Source organism: Struthio camelus, chromosome 1 (assembly GCF_040807025.1).
Source record: "Struthio camelus isolate bStrCam1 chromosome 1, bStrCam1.hap1, whole genome shotgun sequence".
NCBI lineage: Eukaryota > Metazoa > Chordata > Aves > Struthioniformes > Struthionidae > Struthio > Struthio camelus.
In genome coordinates, this window is record NC_090942.1 from 119,445,023 (window position 1) to 119,462,745 (window position 17,723).

Below are 17,723 nucleotides of genomic sequence, written 5' to 3' on the forward strand. Positions count from 1 at the left end.
TGCAGTACCTGCAGCTATCAAAATGACAATTTGAAGCAATAAAGCCAACCTAGTTCATGGCATGAGAATGATGTCTCACGTCCACATTTGAAAATCTCAGCAGCTTGTCCAGTGGACTGTGGCCTGTGGTCCCTGCAGCAGTCCAGGGGAATTTGCAGAAGGGGACTGAGGAAGCGTGTCCATACACATACGGAGCGCACAGCACTCTGCTTACTGATTTGTCTTAAGGGATTCACACCTCTGGTGGAACAGTTTTCAGGATGCACTAACAGAAAGACGTTGAAAGCCACTGCACAAGTGTAAAGGCTATGCGCACGGCAATGGATTTGAATTAGCAAACCTAGAAGAATAAATCAGGATAAACCACACTCAGTATCATGACAGCTAACCGTAAATTTTAATTCCACTGACATGATACCAAACATGACGTCCTGCACTAGACCGACCATTAAGTTGTGTTTGATGTCATATACACTAAGCTGATTCTTCAGCATCAGGTTTAAATGCGCTAATATTTTGTCAAGTAGACAAGCCTCAATTAAAACCTCAAAATTCTACCTATTTTCAAATCCATTTAGATGAAGAAACATTGATGAAACAGCTATCCAGTTATTCCAGTGAGTAGTGATTTTCATGAAAGAAGCTAGGAAACAATTTTACATGCCAAGTGAGTAAACAGAATTCAGTTCACTATTAGAAGAACAATAATTCCATTTTTAATCAGGGAAAATGACAGAAATAATTAAAAAACAATAATCATTCCGGAAACCCAGCTCAAACTCTGTTGGTTTTAAATTAAAAAGGCTTTGCATTGCACTAACAAAGAGTTGCATTCAAATGTTTTTCACCACTCTCTTACTTAAAAAGCATTTAAAATTACTGCATTTTTAATTAAAAGATTAACCCACAGGACTTGGAAGAAAAATCAGGTGCAACTTGATAGATTATTCTGCTGCAAAGAAGAACACTGTTATATTAGTTCCACTGGAAGTTACTAAGGATATCTAAACAAACATAATCACATTGTTCAAGTGAAGTTCAAAATGCTATTTTCACTAAAAGAAAATTTAGATAATGCAATATTTTCTCCTTTCTCTTCACTCTTACATTTTGTCACTTCATTCCTTTGTTTCAATTTTTCCAGCCGTTACACGTGACCATAAATATTAACAGGGAGGATGGTTAAACTGTGGCCGCCGAAATGATCACCTTTGGTGCACCAAAGTAAACTACTCCCGTTTAAACTCAGGCTTACACGCTAAGCAGCTGCTTTATGAAATATTTCACCACCACCATTGCAGAGGAGATAGCTTCCAATAGAGGACCAGTATGGACAGCTGCAGGCAGTAACTGATTCAGTGCCCAGTTTAATTTGCTGCTATATAAGACAACACCCTGAGCTACCTTTTCTTCTGCGCTTTCAAGACCCAGCACTCCTCGCAAATCCTTCATACGCTTGCTGCTGCGGCTGGACTGCGCAGCCCTGTGTGCACGCATGCACGCGCAAAGCTCTCCGGGGTTAGTGGGAGCTTTAGGCACATGACGAAACCTAACTCTGGCTGCCGTACTGCTCTTTTGGCAACAAAAATGACATCGCTTGTGCTGTGATTTTGTACAGAGACGATGACAGCAACACACCTTACCTGGGTGCAGTTACATTAATGCAAAGGTGCCCTCTGCTGCTACAGCTGAGCCCACAGGAAGATAAGCTCCAGTAATATTCCTGATCCTGGCAAAACCAACCACACCAAATGAGGCAAAGGAATTGCTTCAACCACGCCGCAAGTACGGAAACTCTTTTGGGAAGCCTGCAAACGTTCAGGTATTTCCAAAGGGGCTCAGCATGGGCTCAGCTCTCAGAGCATCCTTGCGAATCCTGCCTTGAGGAGCTGGTCATCAAACTCCAACTGCACGGTACCATGTGCATACCCATCCCCTACGACAGCCCAAGGAAAATGGCTATTTGCTCCACTTTGTGGCAAGCTGGAAGCATAAATGGTCACTAAGCCCAAAAAAAACCACTCGATTTCCATATGAAATCATGATAACCCAGCACAGCCAAGGCGCGCAGTTTGTATTATATACAAAAAAATGTCCTCATACTGCTAGGGATCACACTCTCCACATACATTTATGTTTAATCCTTTTAGCATTCTTACAATGTCATAATGAAAATACAATAATGGCTTTCAAGCCTAGTTGCTGAGATAATCGCATTTGGCCAGAAACAACCAGAGACCCTGAGTCCTCAAATTCATGATTTACAGTGAAACAGCCAATGCTAACAGGTACATTTCAGATCATGTTCTGCACTGCCGAACAAATTAGACAACATTACACAATGCTGTCCCATCAGGTAGACCTATTTTCTGTTATTAGCCTGATGAAATAACCTGCAGTCATTACATCGGGTGTTTTTATGCTCCTGCTGTTTTCTTTACACCGGTGCTTATTTTCACATATTGAACAGGGTTTCAGGAGAACAGTGGGATCAGCCACGCAGGGGATGTTCTTCAAACAAGGGCATGTGCATTTAAAGCTGCAGCCCCTTTTTAATAAGCTGCTAAATTCTAGACAACTCTGTTCCTTTCCAAATCATGTATTTCAGAGTGCAGCGCCCAGGCTTTCTGCCAGGTTTATTAGTTTACTTAGTTGTGAAGCTTAAAAGGCCGTATCTTACAGCTAAGGTACTAGATTAGGACTCTACACTCAAATTTAACTCCATGAATTGACAGGCAAACATCTTACATCTCCCTGCATCTCAAATTCCCTTTACAGATGGGGAAAGTATTTTCTCTATCACTGAAGTAAAGTGAGAATAAACCCATTTGTGTGTGTGAGGTACTCAAGCAGATACAGTGGTGATGACACAAATGTCTAGTTAGGTAGAAGGGACTGTGCTCAGCACAGCATAATTTCAGCAAAGCACCAAAAAATGCAATGACTTTTTACTTCATGTAAGAAGCCTCTCTAAAATAAATCAAAAGGAATCATATGCACCTCCTTAAAAGAAGGCCAGAATTAAACTGATGTACAGATTTTTAGGACCCACTCAATTAGTTCAACATAATACTGCAATAAATTATAGATCAGCCATGGTGGAAGATGAATCCCTGGCCTCTGGCTTTCATCTATTAGGTTTTAAAAAGGGGGTCCGAAGAAGATAATCCTCTCATTGCTCTGTCAGTTTTACTAGCACAGACTCTAAACATGAAATCTGGTCCGTCTTTAGCCACACAAAATGATATTCATATGTCAGCATCCTGAATTGCTGGCTCTCAAGAACTCCAGTGAGGAGCCTCACGTAGCAAACGGGAGTCTTCAACCTCTTTAAGGCAGTCAGAGCGTGGGCCCAGCCTTGGGAAGAGGCTAACTCAACGCAGACGGTCCGCCAGGCTTTTTGAAGCCCTTCTAGTGGGGAGCTGTGAAAGTGGACAAGCGCATTCTGCAGAGAGTTTGGAAAGGCCTCTGCACAAATTTATTCACCTCTGAGACCTCCTGAGTATTTTGCAAAAAAATTCAAGAGAATGAGTTTTGGTAACTTCTGATGTGAAGAGAGTAATGAAAAGGAAGTACAGTCAGAACAGCATGAAGCTGCTGTCTCTCCCTTCTGGACCAAATTCTGAGTAACATTAAGACATGACTAATACCTTTTTATAGATTGCAGCGAAGCAAGAAATTTTATTGTCGTTTATAGAATGAATCAGTAGCTCAGAGAGGAATAAAACATTCTAAAAGCTTTTATCTTCCCGTATTCAAATACACAGGTTTTTTTTTGTTTTTTTTTTTTTTAAGAAAATTCAATAGAAGTAGAACAACTTCAAATGCCTGCTGAAAATCCTTAATGCTTTATTTCTTCCAGCTGTCCTCTGTTGGATTTGTTTTACTTCTCTTTCTGGTTACTTTGGGGCCTGAGCATGTTACAGAAAAGTCAATGGAAGCAACAGGTGGGCAGAGGCTTTGAAAATCCAGTGCTGCTCCCTGAAGTGACTCATTTTGGGGCTCAATTAGCAAAAAGTGCATTAAACATTAAAGGGATTCCTGCACAGAAATAGCTCACTGCAGCTGGCCGGTCTCTGTGAGTTTAAAGTTAGACGTACACTCCGAAGAGCAAGTTCAGGATTGTTCTTAAAAAGCTAGCTATCTGCAGCTTGCCTATTATCTTGCCTAAATTATAGGCAAGCTAAGGGTGGCCAGCTGTGCTTCTCCTAAACACACTGTACTTAGGAAAATCCTAGCTGCATGGGGATAGCAAGTAATCTCAGGCAACACTGGGAGCAGAACCATGCAGGATCTGGCCACCCAACCCCAGCAAGCTCTCGAGCTCAGACTCAGGGCTGATTCCAGTGCAAGGGCACATGTCTTCAGAGTGGCTGGCTGGCAGGTCTACGTCTCGGAAACGAGGTCAGCTCAACCTAGAACTGACACCAAAGGCAATTGCTCATGCTCCTTGATCCTTGCTGCTTCTGTTCTAGGAGGCTGTGGCTTTAGGCTGAAAAGATTTAGGGTAAAATGCACTGGGAATGTACAAAGCATATTCAACAAATATCACAAAAACTTTATACGTGTTCCTTAATCCTCAAAATCCACGTGAGGAGCCATCTCCTTTTACAGAAAAGGAAACTAAGGCACTAAACAACGGTACCTGAAGTTCGGGCAAGTCAGGAGCGGCAATACTCAATCTCCTACTCTAACCACTAGACTACACTCCCGTGCTAGAAGCAACACTGTTTTATCTCTTCAGCAAATCAACACTGAAAAACATTTTAAAATAAAGGTTTTGGTGGGTGAGGGGAGGGAAAGATATCTAGCAAAACTCTTTGAGTTTAGCTCAGGAATACTTGTAAAATCTCACTTACTCTGTGTAAATTTGTGTTATGTGCCTGTATCATGTGCAGAACGCTCTACTTCCCAAAACAAGGCTACAAATGAAAATCAGTCCCCCAGACTCTCAGTTAACAACAGCCTCCATTGGCACCTCCAGAAGGAAAGCCAGTCTCTGAGGAATCAGATGCTATCCCTGGATAAAGAATTTAATAGCTCTTTGCTACTTTACTTTAACAACATACTAAAATGAGCTCAAGCGTTTATTATCACACTAACTCTATAGTTCTGTACGTTTTAGTAAAGAGGATGTTAAGTTTTCTCTTAATGGATTTATCTGTCATTTTGTCTGCCTAACCACTCACTGTCTGGAAGCTGTGGTTTTACTAGGTGCCTCAATTAACCTTCAAAGACTTCAGCCTTTTTTCCCCTCTACGCATTGGTACTCAGCACCAAACAAACATTTGTAAAGTGTAAACTTCACTGTTTACCCTTCACAAGACACAGTTCGCTGTTGTTCTACATTGCTAAATTATGCAAAAATGGCATACCCCACTGATATACTTCCTATACATTTTGCAGGCTGTTATATCCGTTTAACACATGCAAGAGGCATATTCTCTTGAAACATTTTTCTTCCGAGACACCATCCACCCAGATCACCTCCCGAGACATTAGCATAGATTCTGCTTTATTTATAGCGCAGTTGCATCTGAAAGCTCCAATGTGGACTAACATCTGAGTTGCCAACTGCTATACAAACACAATGGGATATGCGATCCTTGATCCAGGAATTCACACAAAGTTGTAGGTATTTTCCATATTTCCGTAGACTTAGACTGTCAATTATTTCCTTGTCATTTATTTGGTGCTGGTGGGAGGCAGGGAGGAGAGCCTCAAAGAACTGGGCTTTGTTCACTGATTGAGGCCCTTAGACATTGTTCTTATATCAAGGAATTGAAAGAAAGTATTCAGCTTGGGAACAAAATTCATATTTTCAATTTAAACTTTCTTTGAGCACAGCTAAATAATAAAAGCTTTACTAATGCTCAGACTGTAACAATACCCCAGCTTTAAGGCTGTACTAGCTCCACTGTGTTTAGCAAGAGCCTGGACGACAAACACCCCATGAAGACCACTGGGAAGAGCATCCACAGCGGGACCCAAACTCTGTGCCCAGGACTGCTCAGTCCCCATGAGGACGGAGACATTACAGGGAGGAAAAGCACAGAGCCTAGTTCAGCTTTGGTGGCTGAAATAGCTCCTTTGAAAGTCTCCCATGTTGCATCTGTAGGCAATGGGGAGTACTAACCTTAAAAAAAATAATAATTTCAAGAACCCTTCTGAACTGCTCTCTAAAAAAGCCACCCTGCCTCAGATGCCTGGAAAGGAGCTGGGCAGACAGGCTTCCAGTGCCTCCGGTCAGTGCACAAAAATACCTTCCCAAACTGCTTGTGGGCGTGGGATAAGCCTTCCACAATTCCCTCTCCTGTGGACACCGTTCCCGGCCAGGAAAAATTTGTCTTGCAGCACCAAAGCTGTTTGCTCTTCCCAGAGCAGAAACAGCAGGAGAAGGACGAGGCAGCCAGAGCCCCCACTTCACATGGGCTTGGTCTCCTGAAGAATGAGGTGCCAACCAAGTGACAACACATACCAGATTTCTTGCAGGTATAAAGCAGCCCAGCTCCCCATTTTCCAGAACTCACCAACTTGCATCTAAAAAGGCTCCTGCAGTGGGAGCAAATATGCCAGATTCAGAGTGAGACAAATTTCCATTTCTTGGTTCTTCTCTTCTCCATCCCCATCCCCTATCCCAAGTCTTTGCCACAACCTGCTCCCCATCAGCTTTTTCCTGCCTCCTTATCAAACACCTCTTTGCACTTTCTGCAGGTCACATCTGCATGGACGTTTCCACAGATCCTTTCCCCTAGTGGATCCTATCAGCCATGACACCGGATGCGACGCCTTCCTTCTTCCAGCTGTCTTCCACAGCTCCTCTCCTGAGCTAAAGCTCCCACTCACACCGACTCCTTTATTGCATATAATAACGCTCACACCACCAGCAGAAACCTGATCTCCAGCCTATTAAATGCCCCATAAATGTCACAGAAGTTTCAGACAAATATCATTTCCTGAACTGGTAGATCCCAACTGGGATAACTCTAAGATCTTCGGAAACATGAGGTTTCTTTGCTCCTGTGAAACGCTGCGGACATTAATGAGACTGCACCTAAAACTTCTTTCCACAACTTCTATTTCCAAATAATCCTGCCCTCTTCTCCCAAAGACACAGCTCCAGCACTGCCAGCCCTGCTTACTTTCAAGCATATACGCTCAAAGACACGCTCCCAGAAAGCCTTGATATCTGATTTATGCTTCTGGGCAAGTGAAAATAAAGGTGTTAACTATAGTACATACTGTGGCTTCATTATGTTGCAGAAGAACCCCTAATGGTCACATTCTGCTTAATCCCCAAATTACTTCATGTTACTGCAAAATACAGATTCCAGTTCTCTGAATATTTAAGCAGATGCGCAACTTTGCCCACTTAAGTATTGCCACTGAGCTCAACTACCTGCTGCCAAAAAGGCCCAAGGCTAAACTTCAGAAGGCACCAGCTCTTCTCCAGCCAGCAGCCATAGCCTGCTCCAACAGACACTGCAGCAAGGCAGGACCGAGGGTTTCAAGGGAAACTGAGAAGGAGTCCCAAGTCTTCGTGTAGCTCTGGATATTTATTCAGATTTACCAAGTCCAGGTGTCCCAAAACAACTGACTACATCTATTTCCTCCTTTAAAATCTCCTGTTCTTCTCACTTCTCTTTAAAAAATACCAAATCCCAGCTTTAAGGTATGCTCAGCTAACGATGTCAAGCATAAAGACCTGTTTTAAAATAATAAGCAAAAGCTGAAATGTCATGCATTCATTCATATGCCTCCAGGAATGACAGCTTGAAGGAACACATCAAATACTATAACTTCTCAATTTAAAAAAGAAGCTGGCTGGTAACTTATAGTGATTTTTCATTCAATAGCAAACTAAAAAAACAAAAAAAGAGAGAGAGAGAGACAGAGAGAGAGAGGTGCTCCCCAGAAGAAAATTTACCAAGAAATTATTCAGATGTTACTAAAGCATTAGGATGAATTTTCTTAAAAAGATAAAGGCAGAAAGGAAATAACTCCCACTAGCTTTTTTCCTATAAGCTTAATCCTGCAATTTCTAACTATGTTGACTTCTGTACTCTGCCTTGGATTCTTTTACCAAAGCTATGTGCATTTCTGGGGTACATTGCGCGTGCTTGCATCGCTTACAGCAGCACCTTGCTAACTCTACTCTGAGATGCCATAAAAGTCAAGAAGAATGCAACCTGAAACATAAGAAAAAAAGGAAGTGAAAAGGGGCGTTTTCATTGTTAACATTTAAGACTAAAAGTCATGGCTGCCTTGGGCTCTGCCATAGCCTCCCTTCAAGGACCTGAACAAGTCTCTCCACCCTTTCCCTGCAGCTCACTTCCACTCCATCAAAATCCAAATGTGTCCACTCCCTTCCCCACTTCCAGGAAAATATATGCTAATATACATCTGCCCAAGCCCCAGCAGGTCTCCCATCTCTCTGTCACTCACCCCCACCCGGTAGTTATCTGTGCAACTCTGTACAGCCATCCCAGTAAGCTAAGATGTCTCTAGGCAATGATACTAGTGCTGCAAGCATTTATATCAAAAAAAAAAAGTAATAAAAGACTATTTCATAAGGACAACGCTATACAAGTGCTACTTCAGTACTTAATGTGCAATAAGAAAACCTCCTCAATGAGCGAGACATTTTCTCGCACTAATTGTATGAAACTGAACCCACTAGTTCCGAGTCGTTTGGAAGGGAAAACAGAAACGCAGGGTAACTTTCACTTGAAAAAAATATTCTTTAACCTCTGCCTCTTCAAAAACAGACACCCTGCCCAAACACAAGTTTCCACCACCGCTGCTCCCCGCAGGCACTGTTGTCTACTCCTGTACATCTAAAGAATAACACACTTACGGTGGCTTTTACACCTGAACATTTCCACATCCAACAGCTTGTAACACTGGCTGGCCAGACAGCACAGATGCAAGAAATCCACACACTCTTTTTTAGTGACCCAAACAGCTCCTGAAGTCTCCCCATTTGCAAACACTCATGCCATTACAGGAGCGTTTATGCATGCAAGGCGATTTGTGGTCAGACTCCAGCCAGCTACTTAAGCTTATGGAGTTACTGCTCATTAGCTGTAACTCAGTTACACCTATGGCAATACAAGGTAACGCGATTTATCTTACACCACTTCCAGCGAAGTTGCACTATCGTGCGTTTGCTGCACGCTAACAGCGCACACACAATTACTGCAGCTCAGCTAGTGCCTGGCAATTTGTTAAACTCCATTAACAACACTGTGAGTTTGAGCTTTAATTACTCCGTAATCTGGACCAACCTCTAGACAACGTTAGATAGCGCAAGAGGTAAAACAGCGCTGGCCTTCCGTGAACTAACCTCCAACCTACCTCTGCAGCTCCCACTGTTGGGAGACTTATCAGAGGTACAAAGAGAGCGTAGAAATTTTTGTTCGCGCTGGTTGCGGCGAGTCCACTTAACCTACTGCCTGGGCCGTGTTCGAACCAAGGCAAGGGCTCAGCACCGAGCGCCTGCAGAGCACAGCAGCGCGGCCGCACGGGACCCCGGATCCCACACAAGCACGGACACCTGTACCGCGCTCACTGCGTAACAAGCACAGCGCTACCATGCCGGTTACCGCCAGGATCATTTATTTGCTTCACAGGAACTTCTTCAGTTACCTGAGCGCATCATATACAAAGTGTTATCAGAAGCATAACTGGAAGTTTCAGAAAGCAATTACATAAAAAGTACACTGCAGTGAATCAACTAAACACCAGTTTGCCTGCAAGTCTCGCAGACCAGCTGCTGCAATGCTGACCAGCGGGACTGTATTTTCAGCTCACGTGCATGAGCTCTTCACGGAGGCATCAGGCACAGAAACAAAACAACAGCTTCCTCCTGGAAGGAAAAGGGGATTGTTATTTATTACAAATGCTCCCCCTTCCTAAAGTCTTTTGACACCATCCCACAGCGAAAGAAAACAAGCAGCAGAGAGCAAGCCTGCTGAGCTAGGGAAAAAGGATGTTGGTGTTTGTTTACGATTCAATTAAAATTTGAGATGTTGCAACCAATAAAGAGATAAACTACATTTTGGTCCTAGAAATCCTTAAATCTTGTGTGACCTATGCCTTGTGAGGCACTATTAAAATATAAATATTTATATGATAACTTTCCTTTTCCCCCTGGTTTTGCACTGTTTGCAGCACAGCTGGGCTAATCCCATTTCCAGTGCTCTGTATTCTGACCTCCTTAACCAACCCCATGCGAGGATGTTACAACACTCTAACTTATAAATAATATATTCCTCTCATGCAGCAGTAGATTACTGTTCCATAAAACTCCCTGGAACACATCGCATAGTCTCCAGTTTAACAAAATAACACTGAGAAAGACATTTCAGTAGAGACGACATTACTGAGAGTCGCCCTCTTTCTTGCTAGACTCTTTTAATGATTTGACAGCGAGATTACTTTTGCATTTTGTTTTTCTTTTTTAAATACTTTGCTAAGGATTTGGTATCTCATTCTGACAACCTCTGTTTTCCTCACCAAAGACCCTTTTCTTTCTCCTACTTTTAATCTCCACAACACGGCAAGAGACCAGCTCTGGCTAACTCAAAGCCAGAGCTAAGGGGCAGTGAGAAAGAGCTCTTCTCTCTGCCGCCATACACCCTGTGGCCTCAACATATCTGGTGAGGCAACATGTTATACCCGAGCCAGTCTAATAGCTCATGGTCGCCTGAAGTGAGGAGTTCCCATTCCCCACCCTGTCCTCTTGCCCCAGCTTCTGGCTGCAGGGTCCCCTGGGCCAGTCCTGGCACTCACTGAGCCCTGAGCTGCACCCATCCAGGTCACTCACTGTACAGAAAACTATACCTATTTTCCATGCGGTTCATTCTCAGGTGGTCATTACATGTGATTCAAGCCGTAACGCGTAACTTCATTTAAAGATAAATGAATGCTCAGAGGAGGCTTGCTACTGCGCCTGTATTCCCACGGACTGCAGCAGTGCAAAGTCAATGCTTGCCCCATGCCATGAAACCAGCAGGAATCTTACCACTGATTTCCCAGAGCAAAAGCATCAAGCTATAGTAAATGCTTAAATGACACAGCTTTGTGGTTTGGCGGGGGGGGGGGGGGGTTTCCAGCATGCATTCTGGAAAAATAAAGTGTTTCCACCTGAAAACAAGTTAGAACACCCTAATGTGCATCTTTAAAGAATAAGCTCCATGAGGAAGCGTAACTAGGCAAGCCACACTTTTGCACTTGATTCCTCAGCTTGATCTGCCATGATTAACACAGCAATTTTCCACGCATTTTTCATAAAGCACAGATCACCCTCACCTCCAAATGGATTGGAGAAAAAACAAGCAACCCGCCAACACCCACAAAACCTGCTTCCTCAGTTCCATAACACTAACCACATGTGAAAATTTAAATCAACTCCTGCAATATGAAAACAGGAATTAATAGCTGCCTTGACACCAGGTTTCTGGTATATTAAATGAAACGACTACGGCTATATCATTTAAAACAGCTACGGCGTGACTTAATTCCACCAAAAACCGTATGCATTATACTTTGCCTCCGCGTTGGGAGAATTACTCATCGTTGATAAGTCACAGTGCAGTGCTGAACCCAGCTCATCTGAACGACAACCCATGCCCATCAGGAAGCTGGAGCTATACCCAACGTTTCGGCAACAGCGGCAAACACAGTAGGTCAGGATTAGGCCGGTGGGAGACAAAACAGCGAGGCTGGCCTCTTACCAGCAGCCCGCTTCTTGGTGAGGAGCGGGTCCGAGTGACAGGGCTGCCGGCTTGGTTGTTCATGCTAATTCCTATTTACAGTAATTGCAGGGCTAGGGCTCTGTACTCACATTTCCTGTTACCAACCCAAGAATTAAGCAATATAGATTCAAAGATAGTAACTGATATATAAGATAACTCTGTAAGTGATCACGGAAATAATGAGGAAAAAAAAATGAGTAACTCAGTGCAGAGGAGCTTTACAGAGCCCCTGTTTCTGCAGCTTCATCAGACCTTAGTCAAGTGAGAGACCCTCGTAAATCCAAGCCTTCTCATCCTATTTACAGTACTGTAGCATTGCCCTTCAAAATGTTTTGAGCTTTCACTACTTCACAGAAACACCTAACAGAGCTCAATTCAAGTCGAAACCTTTCACAGGGCTCATTTTAAACAATTAACGAGCATGGCAACCTGTAATTACTGAAAATAAAGCCAGACAGCTGGAGAAGGGAAGCATCTTTAATAAGTAACATGACACTACATTTTCTCTCTCAGGGAATTTAGCTACTAAATACCCAGCTCTCATTCAGTCACTTTGAGTTCTCAGCGTTTGCAAGAGAAACGGTGTGCTTTTGCTGCCTGGGCGCAGCACAAACCCTTTGAAACAGTTGAGGATCTTGTGAACGTGACTTAGGAAAAGCAACACCTCCCTCCAACGCTGGGAAGAGACGCAAGTTGCGAGAGGAAAGCGTTACGGAGGTTCCCATACAGGTTACGTCTCAGGCAGCACCACAACGCTACATCCCACAAACACGTTTCCACAGCCTGAGCTTAGCTGCTGTCATTCCTCCAGCCCGTCGCGCAAAGCAGAAGCAAGAGTTAAAAGCGCTCTTTCAGTCACTTACCGTTCATCATCAACAGCACAAACATTTTTGCCTTTTGTCCTTCACAAGCCCTCAGTGCCAGCAAAGAGGAAGCGTCCGCGTTTCATTCCACTTCTGGTTCGGAGTGGGTGTAACTCGTTAAGTTTCAGGCTGAGATGAGATGGGTCAATGGGGTGTGTTTGACGGTTTGGGTTTTTGCCATCCCTCCCTTCCTCCCTCCCTCCCTCCCCTGCTTAATTCTTCCTTTCACATTCTGCAGACGAGTGCTGGTGGGAACTGCTGTCACTCAACCCTCCGGCTCCCGAAATCTGAATTCCTCAGGACACCCTTCCAGAGTAGCTGACTTGAATTCATCCGTCTGAAACGGTGTGAGAGTAGCCAGTAATTAAAATATCCAGTCAACTGTCAGGGGCGACTTGCACATCAGCTATACAGAGAAACAGCCATTTGGTCCCCTTTGTTCAACTGTATGATACTTGGGCTTTAAGTTGCATTTTCAGGGAATAATTCACCAGGGATACATAAAATAAAAAGTCCAGACAGCTTCTGACCTACGCTGCACCTTTTGTCATTGCCCTTGACTCCCTCACATCCTGCAAGATTTCTGCCTGGAACATATCTGGAAAAGCACATGCATACAAAATATGCAGGCAATTGTGCTGTCTCACATTAAATTGCTCACAGGTGTAGAAATGTTTGAAGGATCACGAACTTAACTGATTCACAAGTTATACAGGGGTATTACTTCATTCACTACTTCCATGCGCCTGCCTCTAGATTAGGATTTGAGCAGAAAAGTCCTCAAAACCAGGATTTTTTTTTTTTTTTTTAACTATACATGAGAAATACAAAACCCAAACCGAAAGCAGCTGTGTTTACCCACTAACTCCCCCTTTTTTGACTCTACACCCATTTGTATGGGCAAGGAAAAGTAGGCAATAGCAAACTATTCTTGGAACGAAGCAAACAGCATGGAAAATATGTTAACAAATAGAAAAGCACCATGTTAATAACAAATTAACATTTAGCACTCTGTATGACTGCTTAAAAATACACAGCACTAAGTGATAACCTTATTCTTGCATTTCTGTCCTTTGCAATGCAGCTATGACCACCAACTGGAAAAAGGACAAAATCATCAGGAAAAGAACTTCTGGTGTTTTGTTTTGTCTTTTATTCTGTGTACAAGTTAACCCCAGTTTTTCCATGGGTTTCCACGCACTGTCGCGCAGATGAAACAAATAGCTCTAGCAAAGCTGTGGGCCTCTTCACCTCCAGGTGCTAGGGATGCCGGGGGCAGGATGGGAGGATAAGAGACTATTTTGAGCAAGCTGGAGACCAGATAGATAGTTGGGTGATTTGCCTCAGCCCAGTCATTCTTCCACACCCTCTTACCAGAAATAGGCATGCGAGTTGAGTTTACTTGTACAGCAGTCTGTTTTAGTAGGTTTTGTGCAACTTTACATCTGAATGCTTTCAGTGTCCAATCTTTCAAATATATCTGGCCACGCTTAGAAATCTCCAGGTCCCCCCAGGCCCCCCCGTGATTGTGTGCACTCCTGATAAGCACTGCAGTCCTCCATTTTAAGAAGAGAAAAGGGCTGAAGGAGGGACGCTGGCCAAATGCACTCTTTTAAAAGGAAAGAAATGAAAAGATCAATCGCAAGGCTTACAGTTAATTAAAACACAGAACAAGCAAAGCTACCAGCCACTATTTGTGGGTCAGCCAGGAGAAACAAACTGGAGAAAGACCAGGGGAACGGGCCTACTCCTACAGAAGTTTTCAGCGACTGTAACTCGCACAGCCGAGCAAGCGAGCAGGTCTGGCAGGCTCAGAGTGATTCAGAAGATGACACAGGCTGCTCCGATCTGCCTTCAGGTTCACTAGGGCATAGCAAATGCTCACCGCCTTCAACACCCCCAAACAACCCAAAAGGCAAAACTGTGTTCTGAGCTCAGATGCTACCTACACTTAATCGCTAACGTCAAAATGGCTTTGCTATTTTGCGGAAACAAATGCGTACGTATACACACGCAAGCACACACACATGCTCCCATAGATACAAAGCAATTACATACCAGCCCTAAAGAAGCAGCAAATATGCTCACTAAACAGATTAAAAGTGATTGTCTTGAGTGGTTTTCAACTTTAAAAGGATTAAGCAAGACACACCTTTTTGCTGAAAGTATTAAATTGATTTGCATGCTGTCCCAACAATTTGTGACATCTTTTCCAGCTGGTTCACTGTTACCTAAAGCAATTAAATCCTTGGTGTGCTGGATAGAAATCCCAGGATTTCTATCCGAACATTAACTATGTGTAGTCCCCCCTCAAAAGAGCCTCGCTCAGAAGGCTTCAGACAACCAAGAAAATAATGCACGTCACAAGTCAGTCTGACCACTCGTGAATTTTAAATTAGTGCAGATGGATAAAAACGTGATTTAGCCTTCCCACTGTGACCTACAGTATTGGAGGAAAAATCAGCAAGTAATAAAGAACAAGACTGATGTAGAGAGAAAGGAGGGAAGAATTACAGGTGCCATCACATAACTAACAGTTGAGGGTTTTGTAGATAAGGCACTCATTGTCATTATTTTACTCTCATTTGCATTCTTATTTCAATTCTTTAGGAGGGGCTGGAGAGGAAAGGGACGAGGGAACCTTTCTCCTTGGCCACGTTCTTCCCCCCCCCCAGCCACGGCTAACCCTCCTTTCTTCAAGATTTTACCAAGAAACAAAAAGATGTGCCTTCAGTGAAGTCTGGCTAAAGCAAATGAATCACAGGGCTGGCTGGCGAAGGTCTGAGCATGTCTCTGGAAAAGTGACACATACCATTTGGGGAAGACTCAGAGCAGCTGACTGACAACACCCTTGCAGAAAGCCCTCCCAGGCAAAACCACGGCTTGTCAGTTCATGTCTACCTGCTCCAGGAGAACAAGCATTTCCAGACTCTGGTTCAGGCTGCACTGTCAACCCAGCTAAGCTGACGCATACTGATACACACCTTTTGATGTGGGCTCCCCCTGAGACACATAAGCAAACTTATATAAATCTTAATGCTCTCCTGCGCTAAGTGATTAGCAAAGACCTACCCAATTTTGTTTTCAGATAACTTAGTTTATTTTGACTGAAGTAGGCTAGAGACAACCACACAAGCTGCTGAGCTGACCCGCTGGAGGGGCAATCACCTGCAGTGGAGTGAGGAAGAAGAAGTGGCAATCACTAACCTGTCAGCTGGCACACCTATAACTAGAAGAGGGCATGCAGCAACACGACGTGTGGCTGCATTTATCTTCCCTTTCTTAGCTGAACAAAGATGATATTGCTGGAAAGAGTCCCTTTTTTTTTTTTCAGTAACAGCAGAACAAACACCAGCAATCCTTCCAGGAGTCCCCAAGTTCCTCTAAACATGCAGTTACGCGAGGGCTTCTGAGAGAAGTGGACGTCCCTCCGCGGAGCTGGGAGGAGGAAGATCCCCCCACCACAGCGACGTCCACGCCAGCTCGAGGAAGTCACTACAGGACAGCACCACCTCAGCAGTGAAAGGAAGGAAGACGGACTCCCATTAGACACCAGCCAAGTCTGAATCCTGGGTAAAGGTATATTTATCAACCCTAATTAACATCCCTGGCTTCTCACACACCCTGGCACACCTGCTAATTAACACACATGAGTTATTATCAACTTAACAATGGATTATCACTTTGGGTTTGAAAAATGGTTGGGAGTAACTGCAGTATAGTGACTCATTCTGAGCACAGCAGTAAGCTAAGATATAAAGAGCACCAGCCACACTTGCACAGGGCTATCCCGACCATATCTCTGTAACTATGGGTTACTTTACAAAGCTGGGTTACTTCAAAAATTCATGATTGTATCTGTCTTATTTTCCACCTGCGCAAACAGGTGGCCTCGGAGAAGCGTCCTGTCTGCACAAGAGCACTGTCTCCCTCCTGCAGACGACGGGAGCCAAGCAGATCTTTTTTCAAGCCCTCATTGCAATGGTGGAGTTTCTAGTGGGGGGAAACCACAGAGGTGAGCATCTTTTCTCCCAGCTGCTGTGGTTATTGCCTGTTTTTGTCAACCCTCTGGTCAAGCATGTTTCAGGACACAACCCAGGGCCCAGCAGTCAATTATCATCCACCATGAACGTCAACAGGCCCCACACGAGCACCTAGGCTTTGGTGCCGAGCTCCAGTTTCGGTGCTACTTCAAATATCTCATAACCTCAGAGCAATCTGGTGATGCAAGTAGGCACCCATCATCACACTTTGCTCTACCTTACTGTTCATTTTTCATATAAAGCTGCAAACAACTACCGCCCTATAAACACAGCCTAGGCTTTGAAGTCCAAGCTGGTTCTTGTAAATCACTGTGGATCATACAGATGCTTTTGGCTCAGCTATGCACTTGCTGAAAGCAAAGGGTTGTCTTTGCATTAAGTGAGGACAGTTTTGCTTGAGGCATCTTTTATTTAGTGATAAACTGAGAAGGAAGGACTCAATTTAGGCTTCATTTAATTTTTTTTTAATGCCTCAGCTTTCAAACTGGATCTCTGTGATCTAGAAGCTTACAAGAGGGCACTGATGGAAAACCACGATACCACCATTAGAATCATTTCCATCCTCTCAAATGGATATTTAATGCAGCCTTTCTTTACTTCATCTATTGTCCCAAAAACCTGCAAATCAGCCCTTGACAATTAAAGAGTTTTAACACCATGAAAAATTATACTAGATTGAATGTATCCATGCTCCCTTTCATCAGAATGACTATCTCAGCTTCATGTTTCTATTTGGGATTAGGAACGCAGTTTTGAAAGGCACGTATTGTTCAGCCACAAATAGTTCCCTTTCAGCCTCTACAAAAGTAAGCTAATGAACTACAGGTTGCTTCCTTTGGAGAGGTCAGCATATACATCAACTCATGGGAAAACTGATCCCAGTTGTTACACTGCAAGGGTAGCTGAGAGGCTCCTAATGAGCTTCACGGAGTGGAAGCTGGCTATTAGCCAACACGCTAGCCTGCGAAACCCAGAGGAATGACAAAAGACATCAACTATCTCAGGAGGAAGTAAAAGTTAAAATTTAAGATTTGCATTTTATTGTGCCACTTGTAATT

General features: G+C 43.6%; 1 protein-coding gene across 19 annotated transcripts in view; it reads right to left on the reverse strand.

Moving 5' to 3' along the window:
• The window catches only part of TIAM1 (TIAM Rac1 associated GEF 1), a 199,652-nt gene that overhangs the window by 108,612 nt on the left and 73,317 nt on the right, over nt 1-17,723 (reverse strand). For 2 of the 19 annotated variants that reach the window (XM_068912055.1, XM_068911981.1), the window contains exon 1: nt 12,623-12,731. The exons of 15 other annotated variants lie outside the window; for them this stretch is intronic. Coding sequence is in view for 1 of the 4 variants with exons in the window: in XM_068911963.1 (XP_068768064.1) it covers nt 12,623-12,647 (25 nt within the window). In the remaining 3 variants the exon portion in view is untranslated. Of the gene's footprint in view, nt 1-12,622; nt 12,752-17,723 lie in introns of those variants that run through there. 2 more of the 19 variants (XM_068911963.1, XM_068912047.1) reach the window with 2 other exon arrangements.